This window comes from Gopherus evgoodei, chromosome 1, assembly GCF_007399415.2.
Source record: "Gopherus evgoodei ecotype Sinaloan lineage chromosome 1, rGopEvg1_v1.p, whole genome shotgun sequence".
NCBI lineage: Eukaryota > Metazoa > Chordata > Testudines > Testudinidae > Gopherus > Gopherus evgoodei.
Genome location: NC_044322.1, coordinates 250,863,220 through 250,876,991, shown reverse-complemented (window position 1 = coordinate 250,876,991; position 13,772 = coordinate 250,863,220). Strand labels below are relative to the sequence as shown.

General features: G+C 52.4%; 1 protein-coding gene across 2 annotated transcripts in view; it reads right to left on the bottom strand.

Annotated features, from left to right (window-relative positions):
• Positions 1-13,772, bottom strand: part of ADA2 (adenosine deaminase 2) — a 32,225-nt gene that overhangs the window by 12,833 nt on the left and 5,620 nt on the right. For both annotated transcript variants that reach the window (XM_030542938.1, XM_030542934.1), the window contains one exon: positions 11,871-12,096. In XM_030542938.1, the coding sequence (XP_030398798.1) occupies positions 11,871-12,096 (226 nt within the window). The remainder of the gene's footprint in view (positions 1-11,870; positions 12,097-13,772) is intronic.

Genomic DNA, 13,772 nt, shown 5'->3' with positions numbered 1-13,772 from the left:
ACCCAAGATGAGATCCTCTGAGAGGAAAACAAGCAAGCCCTCCCTTTGGCCCGCTACCGGGGCAGAGCTGGGGCACCTTAGGAAATGATTCTGTCAGCACAATATAATGCGAGCACTCCACAGATGTCCAAGGAGTGCAACGGTTATGCCCATTGCGTTGAGCTGTGGGTAACATGAAAGGCCAAAACACCTTAGGGAGGAAAGCCGGGTGCGGTCATAACTGCACCTTGTCTTTGTGGAACCTTCGTAAGAGCTCTGATCTCAGAGACCCGTCTGATCAAGACTAGGTTGAGGTCCCAGGGCGGGGCTGGGCGGCGCACCCAAGGGTGCAAGCGCTCCAAGCCCTTGAGGGACCTCGAACCCATAGAGCGTGGGACACTGAACGTCCATCTTAGCCTGCTGGAAGGTAGGGATGGCCACTGAGAGTATCCTCAGCGATGATACCGCCAGATCCTGCCGCTGAAGGCCAGAGGCAGGCCAAATAGAGGGGATCGAGACCTCAGCAGGAGCAAGATCGAGCGTACTGCAGCTGTAAAGGAAACGCCTCCACCTGGCTCGGTATGTTGACCAGGTGGAAGGCTGCCTGTCACCCCGACTCAGGTACGCAGGAGCCACCGTGAGGCGAAGAGGCTGCAGGTCCGAGTGACGAAGCCTGTCATTGCCCTGAGTGATGAGGTCTGGGCTGACAGGCCGAGCAACGTGGTATGTCAGTGCTGCCTGGACCACTCTGGAGTGATCATGATGATGCACGCTCTGCCCCTGCGGAGTTTGAGCAGGACGTAACGAACCAGTGGGAACAGTGGGGAGGCATAATGCAGTTGGCCGTTCCACGGCATCAGGAATGCGTCCAAGATCGATTCCGAGGAGAGACCTTGGAAGGAGCAGAACACCTGGCATTTCCTGCTCTCGCGGTGAGCGAACAGGTCTGTGTGAGGAACCATCTCCACTTCCGGAAAGCGGGACGCCTCACATGGGGCAGAGTGATCACTCGTAAGACAGGAAAAACCTGCTGAGTCAAAGAGTTAAGACGTTCCGAACGCCTGGGAGAAAGGACGTCGCCAGCTCCATCAAGTGGGCCATGCAAAAGACCCGGAAATGGATGGCCTCCTGACAAAAAAGGGGGAAGGACTATGTCCCCCCTGAATACTTATGAAGCACCTGGCCATTGTGTTGGCTGTAAACACCGAGATACAACGGCCTCGCAGCTGCCGCTGGGACCCCTGGCATGCCAGGCGGACTACTCTCATTTTTGGGGCATTAATGAGGAATGCCAGCTCCCTAGAAGACCGAAGGCCTTAAGCTCGGAGGTGACCATGAGCACTCGAGCAGAGAGATGATGCGTCCGCCGTCAGGGGCAGTGAGGGCTGGGGCGGATGAAACCGCATCCCTGTCCACACCAAGGAGGGAGTTAGCCACCACTCTAGGGAGCCTAAGGCGTCCGAGGGAACGGTGACTACCATGACCACTGGCTCCCTGTCCAAGCGGTACACCGAGGTGGGCCGGACTTGGAGAGGACGGAGGCGGAGCTTGGCGTGTTTGGTTACAAACTTGCGGGCAACCATGGACCCAGGAGACTGAGACAAGAACGAGCTGAGGTCGTTGGGAAGCCTTCAGACCTCAGATGATTGTTGCCATCGCCTAAAACCGCAGTTGTGATAAGCAGGCTCCGGCTAGGTAGGAGACCAAGAGAGCCCCTAGGAAGCCCAACCTCTGCGTGGGAACCAGAGTGGATTGCTCTATAGTAATCATCAGGCCTTGATCTGTGAATAAGACCGTGACGATGCCCACGGGCTGAGTGGTTTGTGTCTCAGAGTCTCCTCGGATAAGCGAATCGTCCCAATACGGAAAAACGCATATCCGACATAGCTACGGTAGGCGGCGACTATGGCCGTAAACCGGGAGTATTCACCGCTGGCTATAAAGCGGAGGCATCTCCCGTGCGGAGGGAAGATGGCATTGCGAAAGTACGCGTCCTTCCTATCCAGGGCGGCATAATAGCCCCCAGGAGGCAAGGATGGAATAATGGTTCCCAGGGATACCATGCAGAACTTCAACCTTATCCCAAACCGGTTGAGTCCATGCAGGACCAGGGAGGTCTGAGACCTGTGTTCGAGTGGGGGACTAGGGCATAACGGGAGTAAAACCCCTAGCCCTTTTCGTCCGCTGAAGGGGGACAGGGCTGGAGCAATTTAAAGGTGGTACCTATGCTCCATCGTGCGCAGGACCCAGCGATCTAAAAGTAACTGGGGCCATGCCAGGAGAAAGCAGGATCAGGATCCCGTCCTGCGACTGGTACACCGCCCTCCGGCGAACCTTGGAAGGTCCGTCTTTGGTCCCAGTGGTAATTGCGAGGGACCTTGACTTTGGCTTTTTAGGGGGCCTGACGTTTGTCTGCGACCACCTTGGCCTTGCCGTTTTCCAGAGTTCTGCCTCTGGCTAGGCACAGAGTATGGCGGCTGGGGCCATAAAGGCCTGCGTTTGGTCGCTGGCGTATACATGCTGAGACGCATTAGGACCCTATTGTCCAGCAGGCTTCGCAGTCTGGGGCTGTCTCTGCCGCGAAGATGCCTTTACCAACAAAGGGTAAATTCTTTCCCCCCGTCCTCCAAGACGGCAGCGAACTCCAGGTGGGAGGTTCGAGGGAGAAACTCCTCCACCCAGGTGCTATAATTATCGCAGCTAAGCAAGGCTTGTTGCTTTGCTACCCAGAGGTGCAGGGCCCCTGCAGAGTACACCTTGCATTCGCCAAGGCTCTTTCTGCTTCGGGGCTGGCGCCCGCTGGCCATCATATCAGGATCGTGGTCCTGAGCATAAAATCTGCGCATATGGGCTGACACGGATGCGTGTCCGGACGGCCATGGAGGTACTAAAAGAAGGCACGGGCCGAGTCTCTGACTCACTCGGACCTTGCCCAACTCGGCACCGGGGACCAGCATCGGGAGGCGTATCGGTACCTGGAACGAGATCCAGACCCGCAACCAGAACGGTGTTGGGAGGTCGACCGAGATCTCGAGGCTCGGAGAAGAGCTACAGGAGTCAAGGTACCTGCCCCGGTGCCAGATGTCGGAACGGTGCCGATAGCGGGTCGGCGAACGGGATACCGACCGGTGCAGCGAGTGTGACCAGTACCGAGGAAAACAGCACCGGGACTGCCAGTGGTGTCCAGCGTGCCGACAGGACTTGGAGTGTCTGCGGGACCGTGATCATGAACGGTGCCGCTCTGCTGTACTGACAGGGGACAGTCCCTTGAAGAGACTGTATTACCCGTACCGGCGGTGCCCGGGTCAGGCAGCACTGACTCTGTCATGGCACTGAGAGCCCTCGCCGTTGGTAACATCTCCGGCGTGCAGGGAACAGCAGGCTCAACCACAGTGCGTACTGGGGAGCTGTCAGGCACCGGATTCGACGGCCCTCGTGGGGCCGGGATCCACGGTACCGAGGTCATCAGAGCTTCGGTAGGAGCCGGTGCCGGGCGAACCGAGTTAGATAAGCTGTCTGGCTGCGGTGCCGTCAGCACTGAAGCAGCGGGAGTAATACGCTCAACCACGGCGCGTGCCGGGGAGCCGTCGGGCACCGGATTCGATAGCCCTTGTGGGACTGGAATCGACGGTGCCGATGTTGTCGGTGCCTCAGAGGCTTCGGTTGGCATGGAAGCAGCCGGAGCAGGAGCTCAACCACGGCGCGTGCCGGGGAGCCGTCAGGCACCGGATTCTACGGCCCTTGCGGGACCGGGATCGACGGTGCCGACGTCATCGGTGCCGCAGCAGGTGTCGGTGCCGGGCGATCCGACTTAGACTAGCCCTCTGGCCGCGGTGCCGTTGGCACGGAAGCAGCCGGAGCATTAGCTCGACCACGGCGCGTGCCGGGGAGCCGTCAGGCACCGGATACTACGGCCCTTGCGGGACCGGGATCGACGGTGCCGACGTCATCGGTGCCGCAGCAGGTGTCGGTGCCGGGCGATCCGACGTAGACGAGCTCTCTGGCTGCGGTGCTGCTGGCACGGAAGCAGCAGGAGCAATACGCTCAACCACGGCGCGTGCCGGGGAGCTGTCAGGCACCGGATTCTACGGCCCTTGTGGGACCGGGATCGACGGTGCCGACGCCATCGGTGCCGCAGCAGGTGTCGGTGCCGGGCAATCCGACGTAGACGAGCCCTCTGGCTGCGGTGCCGCTGGCACGGAAGCAGCAGGAGCAATACGCTCAACCACGGCGCGTGCCGGGGAGCCGTCAGGCACCGGATTCTACGGCCCTTGTGGGACCGGGATCGACGGTGCCGACGCCATCGGTGCCGCAGCAGGTGTCGGTGCCGGGCGATCCGACGTAGACGAGCCCTCTGGCTGCGGTGCCGCTGGCACGGAAGCAGCAGGAGCAATACGCTCAACCACGGCGCGTGCCGGGGAGCCGTCAGGCACCGGATTCTACGGCCCTTGTGGGACCGGGATCGACGGTGACGACGTCATTGGTGCCGTAGCAGGTGTCGGCGCCGGGCGATCCGACTTAGACGAGCTCTCTGGCTGCGGTGCCGCTGGCACGGAAGCAGCAGGAGCAATACGCTCAACCACGGCGCGTGCCGGGGAGCCGTCAGGCACCGGATTCTACGGCCCTCGTGGGACCGGGATCGACGGTGCCGACGTCGTCGGTGCCGGGCGAGCCATCTTAGACGAGCTGTCTAGCTGTGGTGCAGCTGGCACAGAAGCAGCAGGAGCAGTAAGCTCTACCACGGCGCGAGCCGGGGAGCTGCCAGGCACCGGATTCCATGGTCCTGGGGGACTGGAATCGACGGAGCCGAAGTCATCGGTGCCTCTGCAGGTGACGGTGCCGGATAACGCCACTTAGGCGAGCTCTCTGGCTGCGATGCAGGTGGCACGGAAGTAGCAGGAGCAGGGGGCTCAACCACGGCGCGTGCCGGGGAGCCGCCAGGCACCAGCAGGAATCGTAGACTCTCTCGACCTCGGAAGAAGGGAGCGGTGCCAGTCGACATCGGTGCCGGCGACGGTCGGTGCCGAAAGGCCTTGGTGGTACCGGCGGGGTCCGGTGCCGAGGAGGCGCTTCTGCCCGCCGCTTGAACATCGCTCGGCGCCCAAGGTGGAGGGATAAGTGAAAGTCCCGCACCTTTTTGTTCTCGGCTTAAAAGCCTTGCAAATGGGGCACTTATCTGTCAAGTGTGATTCCCTGAGGCACTTCAAACAGGAGTCATGTAGATCTCTCTTCGGCCGCGGCTTCTGGCAAGCCGGGCCCCTTTTAAAACCCGGTGAGCCATGCATGGCTCCGGCACTGGGCTCATGGAAGGGGCTATTTCCTGAACCCCGCTAACTAAACTAACCATGTTAGCAAAGAAAACACGTATAACCATACAAATATATAAAAGTGTTATAACTGCATAATTATATACGAGAAAACGAGTAGCTAGGGAAGTGGAGGTCAGCTAAGCCGCGCTCCACTGTTCCAACGACCGACACGGGCGGTAAGAAGGAACTGAGGAGCGGGTGGGCCAGCAGGAGTATATATGGAGCGCCATGGTGGCGCCACTCTAGGGGGCGACCTGCCGGCCCACTGAGTTGCTAGGGTAAAAGTTTTCCGACGAATGTGCACGCGCGGCGCGTACACCTAACTGGAATGGATATGAGCAATCACTCGAAGAAGAACTGCACCTTAACCAGGGAGGCATATGTGAAGTATTTCGTATTATTGCATGCAATGGCATTCCACATTTCAGACATGTTCTGGGGAGCACTGAGTGGTGACAGTGGAGCATCACCCTAGAAATCAGGAATGCATGCACCAGAGGCATCTTTTCATAAGCTTATCTAACTGAGTTCAGCTGGAGACTGCCCTTAAGTAGAGAGGGTGTGCTCCTGCTCAGCGGGCGAGGATAGAAAGATTTTGTGTGGGAAGAACCTGGACTGCATAGCAAGCCTCTAGGAAAACAGATGCAGAGTTCCAGTTGAAGCAAACTCCCCCAGATACTGGCTCAAGGAAAGCTATTCTCAAAATTCAGAAGGTCAACTGAGAACACTTGCCTGTAGGGTGAGCCTGGAGTTTGTCCCTATCAGGTGTAGAAACACTGAAGGAAAACCTCAGGGTGGGTCAAAAGACTATGTGAGTCTATTCATGTGACCATATGAGTCTATTCATGTGACCATACATAGTTTACTTCCAGATAAGGACCAATAAGCAGTTATTTATCAAAGTAATTTTTCCATAGATTTTCCTGGACACAAAGACTTCTTCAATAAATATGTGTAGTGCTCTTTTTCCCCGTGTATATAGGGGAGAAAGAGTGGCCCCTTACATAGATTCTCTTATATATAACCTGCTGTGTCTATGTAGCCTATACTCTTGTGTTAGAACTAGTAAGAAGCCACCAACACCCCTCGTAAAAAAAAATGAATTGTTGCATTTCTTACAAATTCCCCTTCCCTTGAAACTAATTATTCCTATGTATAACTGTGAGGATATAGCGATCCATCCTTGATAACATGCTACTCTTTTTAGGGATCACTAGGCCAACTCTGCCACGAATAACCTTCGCAGACAAATCTGGGGATTGTTGATTCTCTAGGGAAAAAAAAACAGGTGAGTGGTTGGATTCAGCTAGAACAGACGTGGGCAAATTACGGCCCACGGGCCACATCCGGCCCGCAGGACTGTCCTGCCCAGCCCCCAAGCTCCTGGCCAGGGGTGTGCCTCCCGGGCCCCTCCCCTGCTGTCCTCCCTCCCCTGCAGCCTCAGATCGCTCCTTCCGCTGCCAGCACAATGCTCTGGGCACTGGGACTGTGAGCTCCTGAGGCAGCGCAGCTGCAGAGCCTGGCCTGACCCGGTCTCTGTGCTGCATGGTGGTGGCAGCGGAATGGCCTGGCTCTAACTGGGCGGCGTACCTGTAGTGCTGCCAGCCACCGGTGCTCCAGGCAGCACGGTAAGGGGGCAGGGAGCCGGGGGGGAGAGGTGGGATAGAGGGCAGGGGAGTTCGGGGGGCAGAGGTGTAGATAGGAGTTGGGGCGTTCAAGGTGGGAACAGGTGGTTGAATGGGGACAGGAGTCCGGGGGGTAGTCAGGAAGGAAGGGGGGTTGGATAGGGCAGCAGGGGGCAGTCAGGGGCAGAGGTTCCGGGGCAGTCAGGGGACAGGGAGAAGGGGTGGGTGGATGGGGTGGCAAGGGTCCAGGGGCAGTCAGGGAACAGGGAGCAGGGGTGTGTGGATGGGGCAGGTGTCCTGGGGGGCCATCAGGAATGAGAGAAGGGGTTGGATGGGGTGGTGGGAGTCCAGGGGCGGTCAGGGGACAGGGACAGGGGTGTATGAATGGGGCAGGGGTCTGGGGGGGCCGTCAGGGAACAGGGGGGGTTGGATGGGGCAGGAGTCGGGGGGGCCAGATAGGAGCTGGGGAGTGGGACACGACCCCCTCCCCTAACTGGCCCTCCATACAATTTACGAAACCTAATGTGGCCCTCAGGCCAAAAAGTTTGCCCACCCCAGAGCTAGAAAGACCCTGCTTGGTTCTTGTGTGACTATGTACTGAACAATGCTATTGCAGTGCATAGGCACAAGGGGGCAAAATCACAGGAGACCTGCAAAAGTCTGCTTTGCTTCTTTATGGCGTAGAATGAAGGCCTGAAAGGTTTGATTGTTTGTTTTCTATTCTACATGGGTCCTTACACTGCAAACCACCACAGTATCTAAGCACCTTCCGGTGATGTATTAAGTAACATGACTAGCATCTATCACGTGGTTCATTTTCTCTCTCATTCTCTTTCTAAGGGGAGAACTGAAAGTGCAATGACGTTTTGGTTTGGTAACACGCACTCTGCTCTGAGTTTCTGTTAAAGAAAGTAGGCTGAAGAAGTGCACCCGGCACTTGGAGCAGAAGGTGGTGACATTTGTGATGGTCCTTGATTCCCATGGAAATTGCCTGAGACCAGCACCCAAGAAAGCTCCATCTCCTACACTGATGAGCTTTACCCTTATGGCAGAAAGTTCCACTGTGCTCAAGGAGTGAAGTCTACATCCTAGAGCTTTAGCGGATCTTTTAGATATGCTGGGCCCTGGCCACGGAGCTCTTTCACCTTATGAATGAATATCAGCAATGTCAACTTTGCTTCCCTCAGTGTCTCCGAGAATGTTTATTGTGAGCACTCAACTAAACCACAGCATCAGAGGTACTGAATATTTAACAAAAAAAGTCCTTCCAAAGTGTTAATCATTGGAATTAAATAGGGGAGGATTTTTTAAAATGTTTCTAAACTCCCTGACCATGAACCTCTTCCCCTCTCTGTTGCTCGGCATTCAGTCTCTTGCAATATCACCACTTCACTAGCTCTCCAGCCCCCACAGAGTACTCTAGGGTCAAGTCAGACAAGACCTGAATTTCTAATATGAAAAACAAACAGAAAAAAGAACGGAGTGGGGGGGAAATAACACACACTCTTCCAGGGCCTCTCTACATTACAAAGCAGAAAAAAAGATAAAGACATACCCCTTTAACTTTGCAGATCACCCTTAAGCAGGGGCATCATTTCAAAAATAGTCTGGAGAGGGAGGCAAAGTTGTGTGTCAGCATACAGAACATTATATGTGACTATATCAGATCCTGCAATGGTGGAGGGGGTGGTGTATAGGATGTACACCTATGAAAAGTTGGGGGGGAGGCAACTGCCTTTCTTCCCCATAGCAAATGACATCCCTACTTTTAGGAAGTGGTTTTATCTTCATAACCACACTGTAATTTTTGGAAGGAAGGCTGTTGTAGTAACCCGTCTTCCCCACACCACTTTTAAATTTGAAAATAAACAGTTTGATTTTAGGGATTGTTTGGTTTGTCTGTTTCCAGTCCTTCATTCCAATTTCACATTGAAAACTAGTGGAACGGGTACAGCCCCTGGAAACACTTTCTCCCTTCCCCTCATGCTTGCTGATCCTCCCCATCTTGTACGTAAGAGAGCCTGGACCTTCCCCAGATGCCATATGCCCTTGACACATATTTGAAGGCACCCAACTAACTAACCATCAGTTCTCACCCACTCCAACATCTTCCTTCCTTCAGCCTGTTGATGCTCAGGGCAAACAGAAGGAAGGGAGGTCACTTGCGGGGCAAATGTTCAAGGGACTGGGAGCATTTCCAGAAACTGAAAGACATAGCAGATTGGGGCTCATTCCTGGCAAGACACCAACTCCTCCATTGCCAGAACACCTCCCCTACCCCCAGATTAGTACCCAGGGAAGAGATCAAAATACGAGGGGAGCTGCTCAGTATGGTGGCTGTGATCATGTGCCTGGACTTTATGTGGGGACACTGCATTACGTCATCTTGTGGTGATGGACCTCTTAAGGGATGTGAGAAGCAGCACAGTCTTGTGGCTAAACCTGCATGCTGAGTTTCAGGAAACCTGGGTTCTGTTCCTGCCTCTGCTGCTGGGTGAACTGGACAAGTCACTTCGCCTCCCTATGCCTGTTTCCAACCCCTATTCTGTTGTGTATTTAGATTGCTTCTTTGGGGCAGGGACAGTCTCTTATTATGGGCTTGCCTACACGTAAAATACTATAGCTGCAGCACTTCAGTGTAGACACTGTGTACACTGACAGGAGAGGTTCTCCCATGGGCGTAGGTAATCCATCTCCCTGAGACACAGTAGGAAGGGCAATGGAAGAATTCTTCTGCTGACCTAGTGCAGTCTACACTGGGGGTTAGGTCAGTAAGGCTACATCTCTCAGGGGCCTGGATTTTTCCCACCCCTGGGAGACATAGCTAAACCAATGTAAATTCTTAGTGTAGACCAGGGCTATGAGTCTGTACATTACCTAACACAATGGGTGCCTTAACTCAGTTGGGGCTTCTAGGTATTACTGTAAAATAAAACATAAGGGGACACTGAATGGCAATAAGTGTCTCTGAAGTAAGTTCATGTTCCAAGCAGGCTGCTAGCCAGCACAGCCAAGCATGTGGTGTGGCGTCCTCTGCAGAGGTACTTCCCTGGTGCTCTCCTACCCTTATTCCTATAAATGGGGTTCTCTTGATTAGATCAGGAGGGAGAGTCTGTATTCTGTAAAATAAAACAGAATGGGGGGCTCGAGGGATGTTCCTCAGAGCACCCTGAAACATCCAGGGCAATTGCCTCTGTTCAGATATTTCAAAAGGAGATTTGATGTAAAATCCCTCTTGTCTATTATTTCTCTCCTCCTTTTCTGGAGAGGCACCCCCATGTGACCTGGTGTCGTGGTCTCCCTTTTCCCCACTCTACCTTGGAAGGGGTGGAAAGCCAGCAGGGGAACAGCTTTCCTCTAGAAGAAGCTGATGGAGATGGGACTTGCTGCTGGCAAACATCTGCTTCTCCCATGAGGTGCTGCTGCTTCTTAGCCTACTATAAAGCAAGGCTGGGAGCCCTAGAAACTCCTCAGCCCCAGCATCACCTTCTCCTTCTGATTCCATTTCCAGTTTCCTCAGCCTGCTGACTTCTCAGCTCACCATCTGAGGAGGAAGGGATGCTCTGGGGAACCAGTGCTCTCTAGCCCAACAGAAGGGAGAACTCTCCCTCTGCTTTTAGCAAAGGAAGGGGAGCTGCACTAACTGGCATTTTAATGCTTGATAGCTCCTCAGTCTGAACTGTCTCACAAATCATTAATGCTCCATTCCAAGGTATCTTCCATCTGATAAGTGATCAGTGCCCTAAGGAGCAAACAGTCTCTGTTTAAATATTTGTGTATATTACATTTTGAAAAACCCTACACTGAAAGACCATTAAGATTGGACAGTCAAGCACTCAAAAGTTAGGAAAAGCCAGAATTCAGGTTGCCTGTGCTCATGCATTATGGGAAAGTTTTTCATTACAGGATAACATACAGGGAAACCCTGCTATAATGCGCCCCACAATAACGCAAATTCGGCTATAACGCGATTGTACGGTGGCTCCAGCCACCCCAGGCCGAAAAAGAAAAGCGGTTGGAGCGCCGCAGAAGCGCAAAAAAGAAAAAAGAAAAAACCACCAGAGCGCCGCCGAAGCGTAAAAAAAAAAAAAAAGAAAAGGGGGCTGGACCGCCGCAGAAGTGCAAAAGAAAAAAAAAGCCAGAGTGCTGCTGAAGCGCAAAAAAGAAAAAAAGGAAAAAAAGAAGAAAAAAAAGAGGCTGGAGTGCCTCCGAAGAGAAAAAAAAAAGGAGTGTGCCTTCCCCACGGCCTCTTCTCTCCTACCCCCGCGTACCCTTTTGGTGAGAAGAGCCATTCTCCTTCCTAGCTGCTCCTCACTCTTCCTCTGCCCCTTGCACGTCTCCCCTACTCTCCCCAAGTGTTTCCCTCTCTCACTGCATGGCTAAGAGTACCCTGCTGCTGGAGCTGCACCCTTTCAGTTACTGTTATGGGCAGTTCGCACATGAAAGTAGTTTTCTGCCCAAGAGAAATCGACTGGCTTGAAACTGACCAGCTTGAAATGGTAAACCCCACTATACCGCGACCCCGCATTTAGCGCGATCCAATTTTTTGGACCCCAATCGTCATGTTATAGCAGGGTTTCACTGTACTATTTTTTCCACAGGAACCCAGTCTCATTCAGTACACAAGATAGACAGTGCATTCCCTAACTTAGGCTTGTTTGACTTTGCAACTATAACATGCTTGTTACTGTGTGTGTGTGTGTGTGTGTGTGTGTGTGTGTGTGTGTGTGTGTGTGTGTGTGTGTGTGTGTGTAAAATGCAATTTTAAATTGAGAGTCGTGTGTGTGTGTGCAAAATGTAATTTTAAATTGAGAGTCCAGTTTCCAGAGCAGCCACCCTAGGAGGACGATGGGCCAGAGTGACCTGGCAAAACATGTGCCTTGTTAGCAAATGACCAGCAAGCAAAGAATAATAGTGCTATAAAACTCCAGAGTGCCTCAGATCATTGCTCACACACCTGTTATCAAACTCACTGATGTTGTGCAGCTGCTTCCGGAAAGTCTCTAGCAACATCCACTCTGAGCAGTCCGGTGGCACTGGGCTGGGTGGTTGAGGCTTGGAAAACTTAAACTGAACAGTCCCCACATGGGTGAAGCAGATATAGCAGTCAGGTAGGTAGGTGGCATTGTATACCAGCCAGTCCACGCTTAATATTGCATAGTCATGCAGGTGTAAGACAGCACCTGTGGGGGAAAGGGCAAACATAACAAGAAAGGGCTGCTGAAGTGAAGGGGAAGGAGGGTCAACATGACGACAATTAAATCCATCCATGCGGGTGTGCCTGGAGGGTCTCATAGATACAGTCATGAGCAGCCCCCACAGCAGCAAGACTGCAAACCTGCCCTGCCTCCCCCCATGTGAGACACAGATGGCACATTCCACATCAAACACAGGGCAGGCAGAGCGTGATGGCTCAGTTTGAGGGGAGGGGGGAAATCAATAGGGAGTTCTATGCTCTACTTCTCCACTGGGATGGAAAAGGCACTGAGTTATTCAAGGTCTTTCAGACACACTTCACCATGAGAGAGCTGGCTCACACCCCACTGATTTAAAGAGGAACTTTCACACTAAGCAGCACTTTGCAACACGTACTATTTAACAGACAGACCTGAACCAAATCCCTGGATCTAAGCAGTTTGGATTCAGATGTGATTTTCTTCATCTAGCCCCTATTTTTACTGTGGGCCAGACCAAAACCTCAGATACTGACATGTTGGGGAATTCTGAGGTCAGAACAGAGACCTCTATTCATCTCTACTACTTAATCAAACACACACACATTTCTGTCTTGTATTCATAGATTTCAAGGCCAGAAGCAATGACTGTGATAACCACTGACCTCCTGTACAACAAAGGCCATAGAACTTCCCCAAAATGAATTCCTAGAGCAGATCTTTTAGAAAAACATCTATTCCTGATTTTAAAATTGTCAGTGATGGAGAATAATCCACCACGATCCTTAGTAAATTGTTCCAAAGGCTAATTACCCTGATCAAAATTTATACCTTATCTGCTGCTTGCCATCACTACCCACACTATCCTGCAGTAGATTGGCAACCGGCAGAGCTTTTACTGGGACAGTCCATGGAGTGTGAAACTCATTCTCCTCACACACACAGTTCAGACCATCCCTCTGCATTATCAAATATCATCCTAGAACTCTCCTTTTCTAGAGATTTTTAAAAAATGTTAGCTCTTGTGTAAAACCTCCCTTTTTAAAAGATGCTGTGGGATCTGGATTTTTTTTTATATATTAATTTGCATATCACAGCAGTTTAATTGACTGTAGATAACCCTGAACTCCTTGAGTGTCAAGAGGCACTTTATGAACACAATAGTTACATTATTAGAGTATTTAACTTAAAGAAAACATGACTTAGTTGTTAGGATACAAGGCTGCAGGTCAGAAGATCTGGGATCTATCCTAGGCTCTGCTACACATTTTTGTGTGTGACTTTGGACAAGTCACATAAGGCCAAAGTTTCAAAAGCCCTCTGATTTTGTGTGTCCAATTTTAAATTGCCTGACTTTCAAGGTGCTGAGCAAAAAAACGTTCCTGACTTAAGCAGAACTATGGTGGTTTAGCACCTTTGAAAAAGCAGGCCACAGCAATCTAAAGTTGGGTCTCCAAAATCTAGACAGCACTTTCTGTGCCTTAGTTTCCTATATGCAGTCTGGAGTTAATATTACAATTTAATATTTGTATTAACATAATGGTCAGAGGCCCCACCCCTGATTGGGGCCCCAATGTGCTAGGCACTGTACCAGTATAGAGACAATCCCTTTCACAAAGGACTTACTATAAATACTGTAAAGAAGCTATAAGAGATTCACTAGTGCTTGGGAAGCAATTCACATA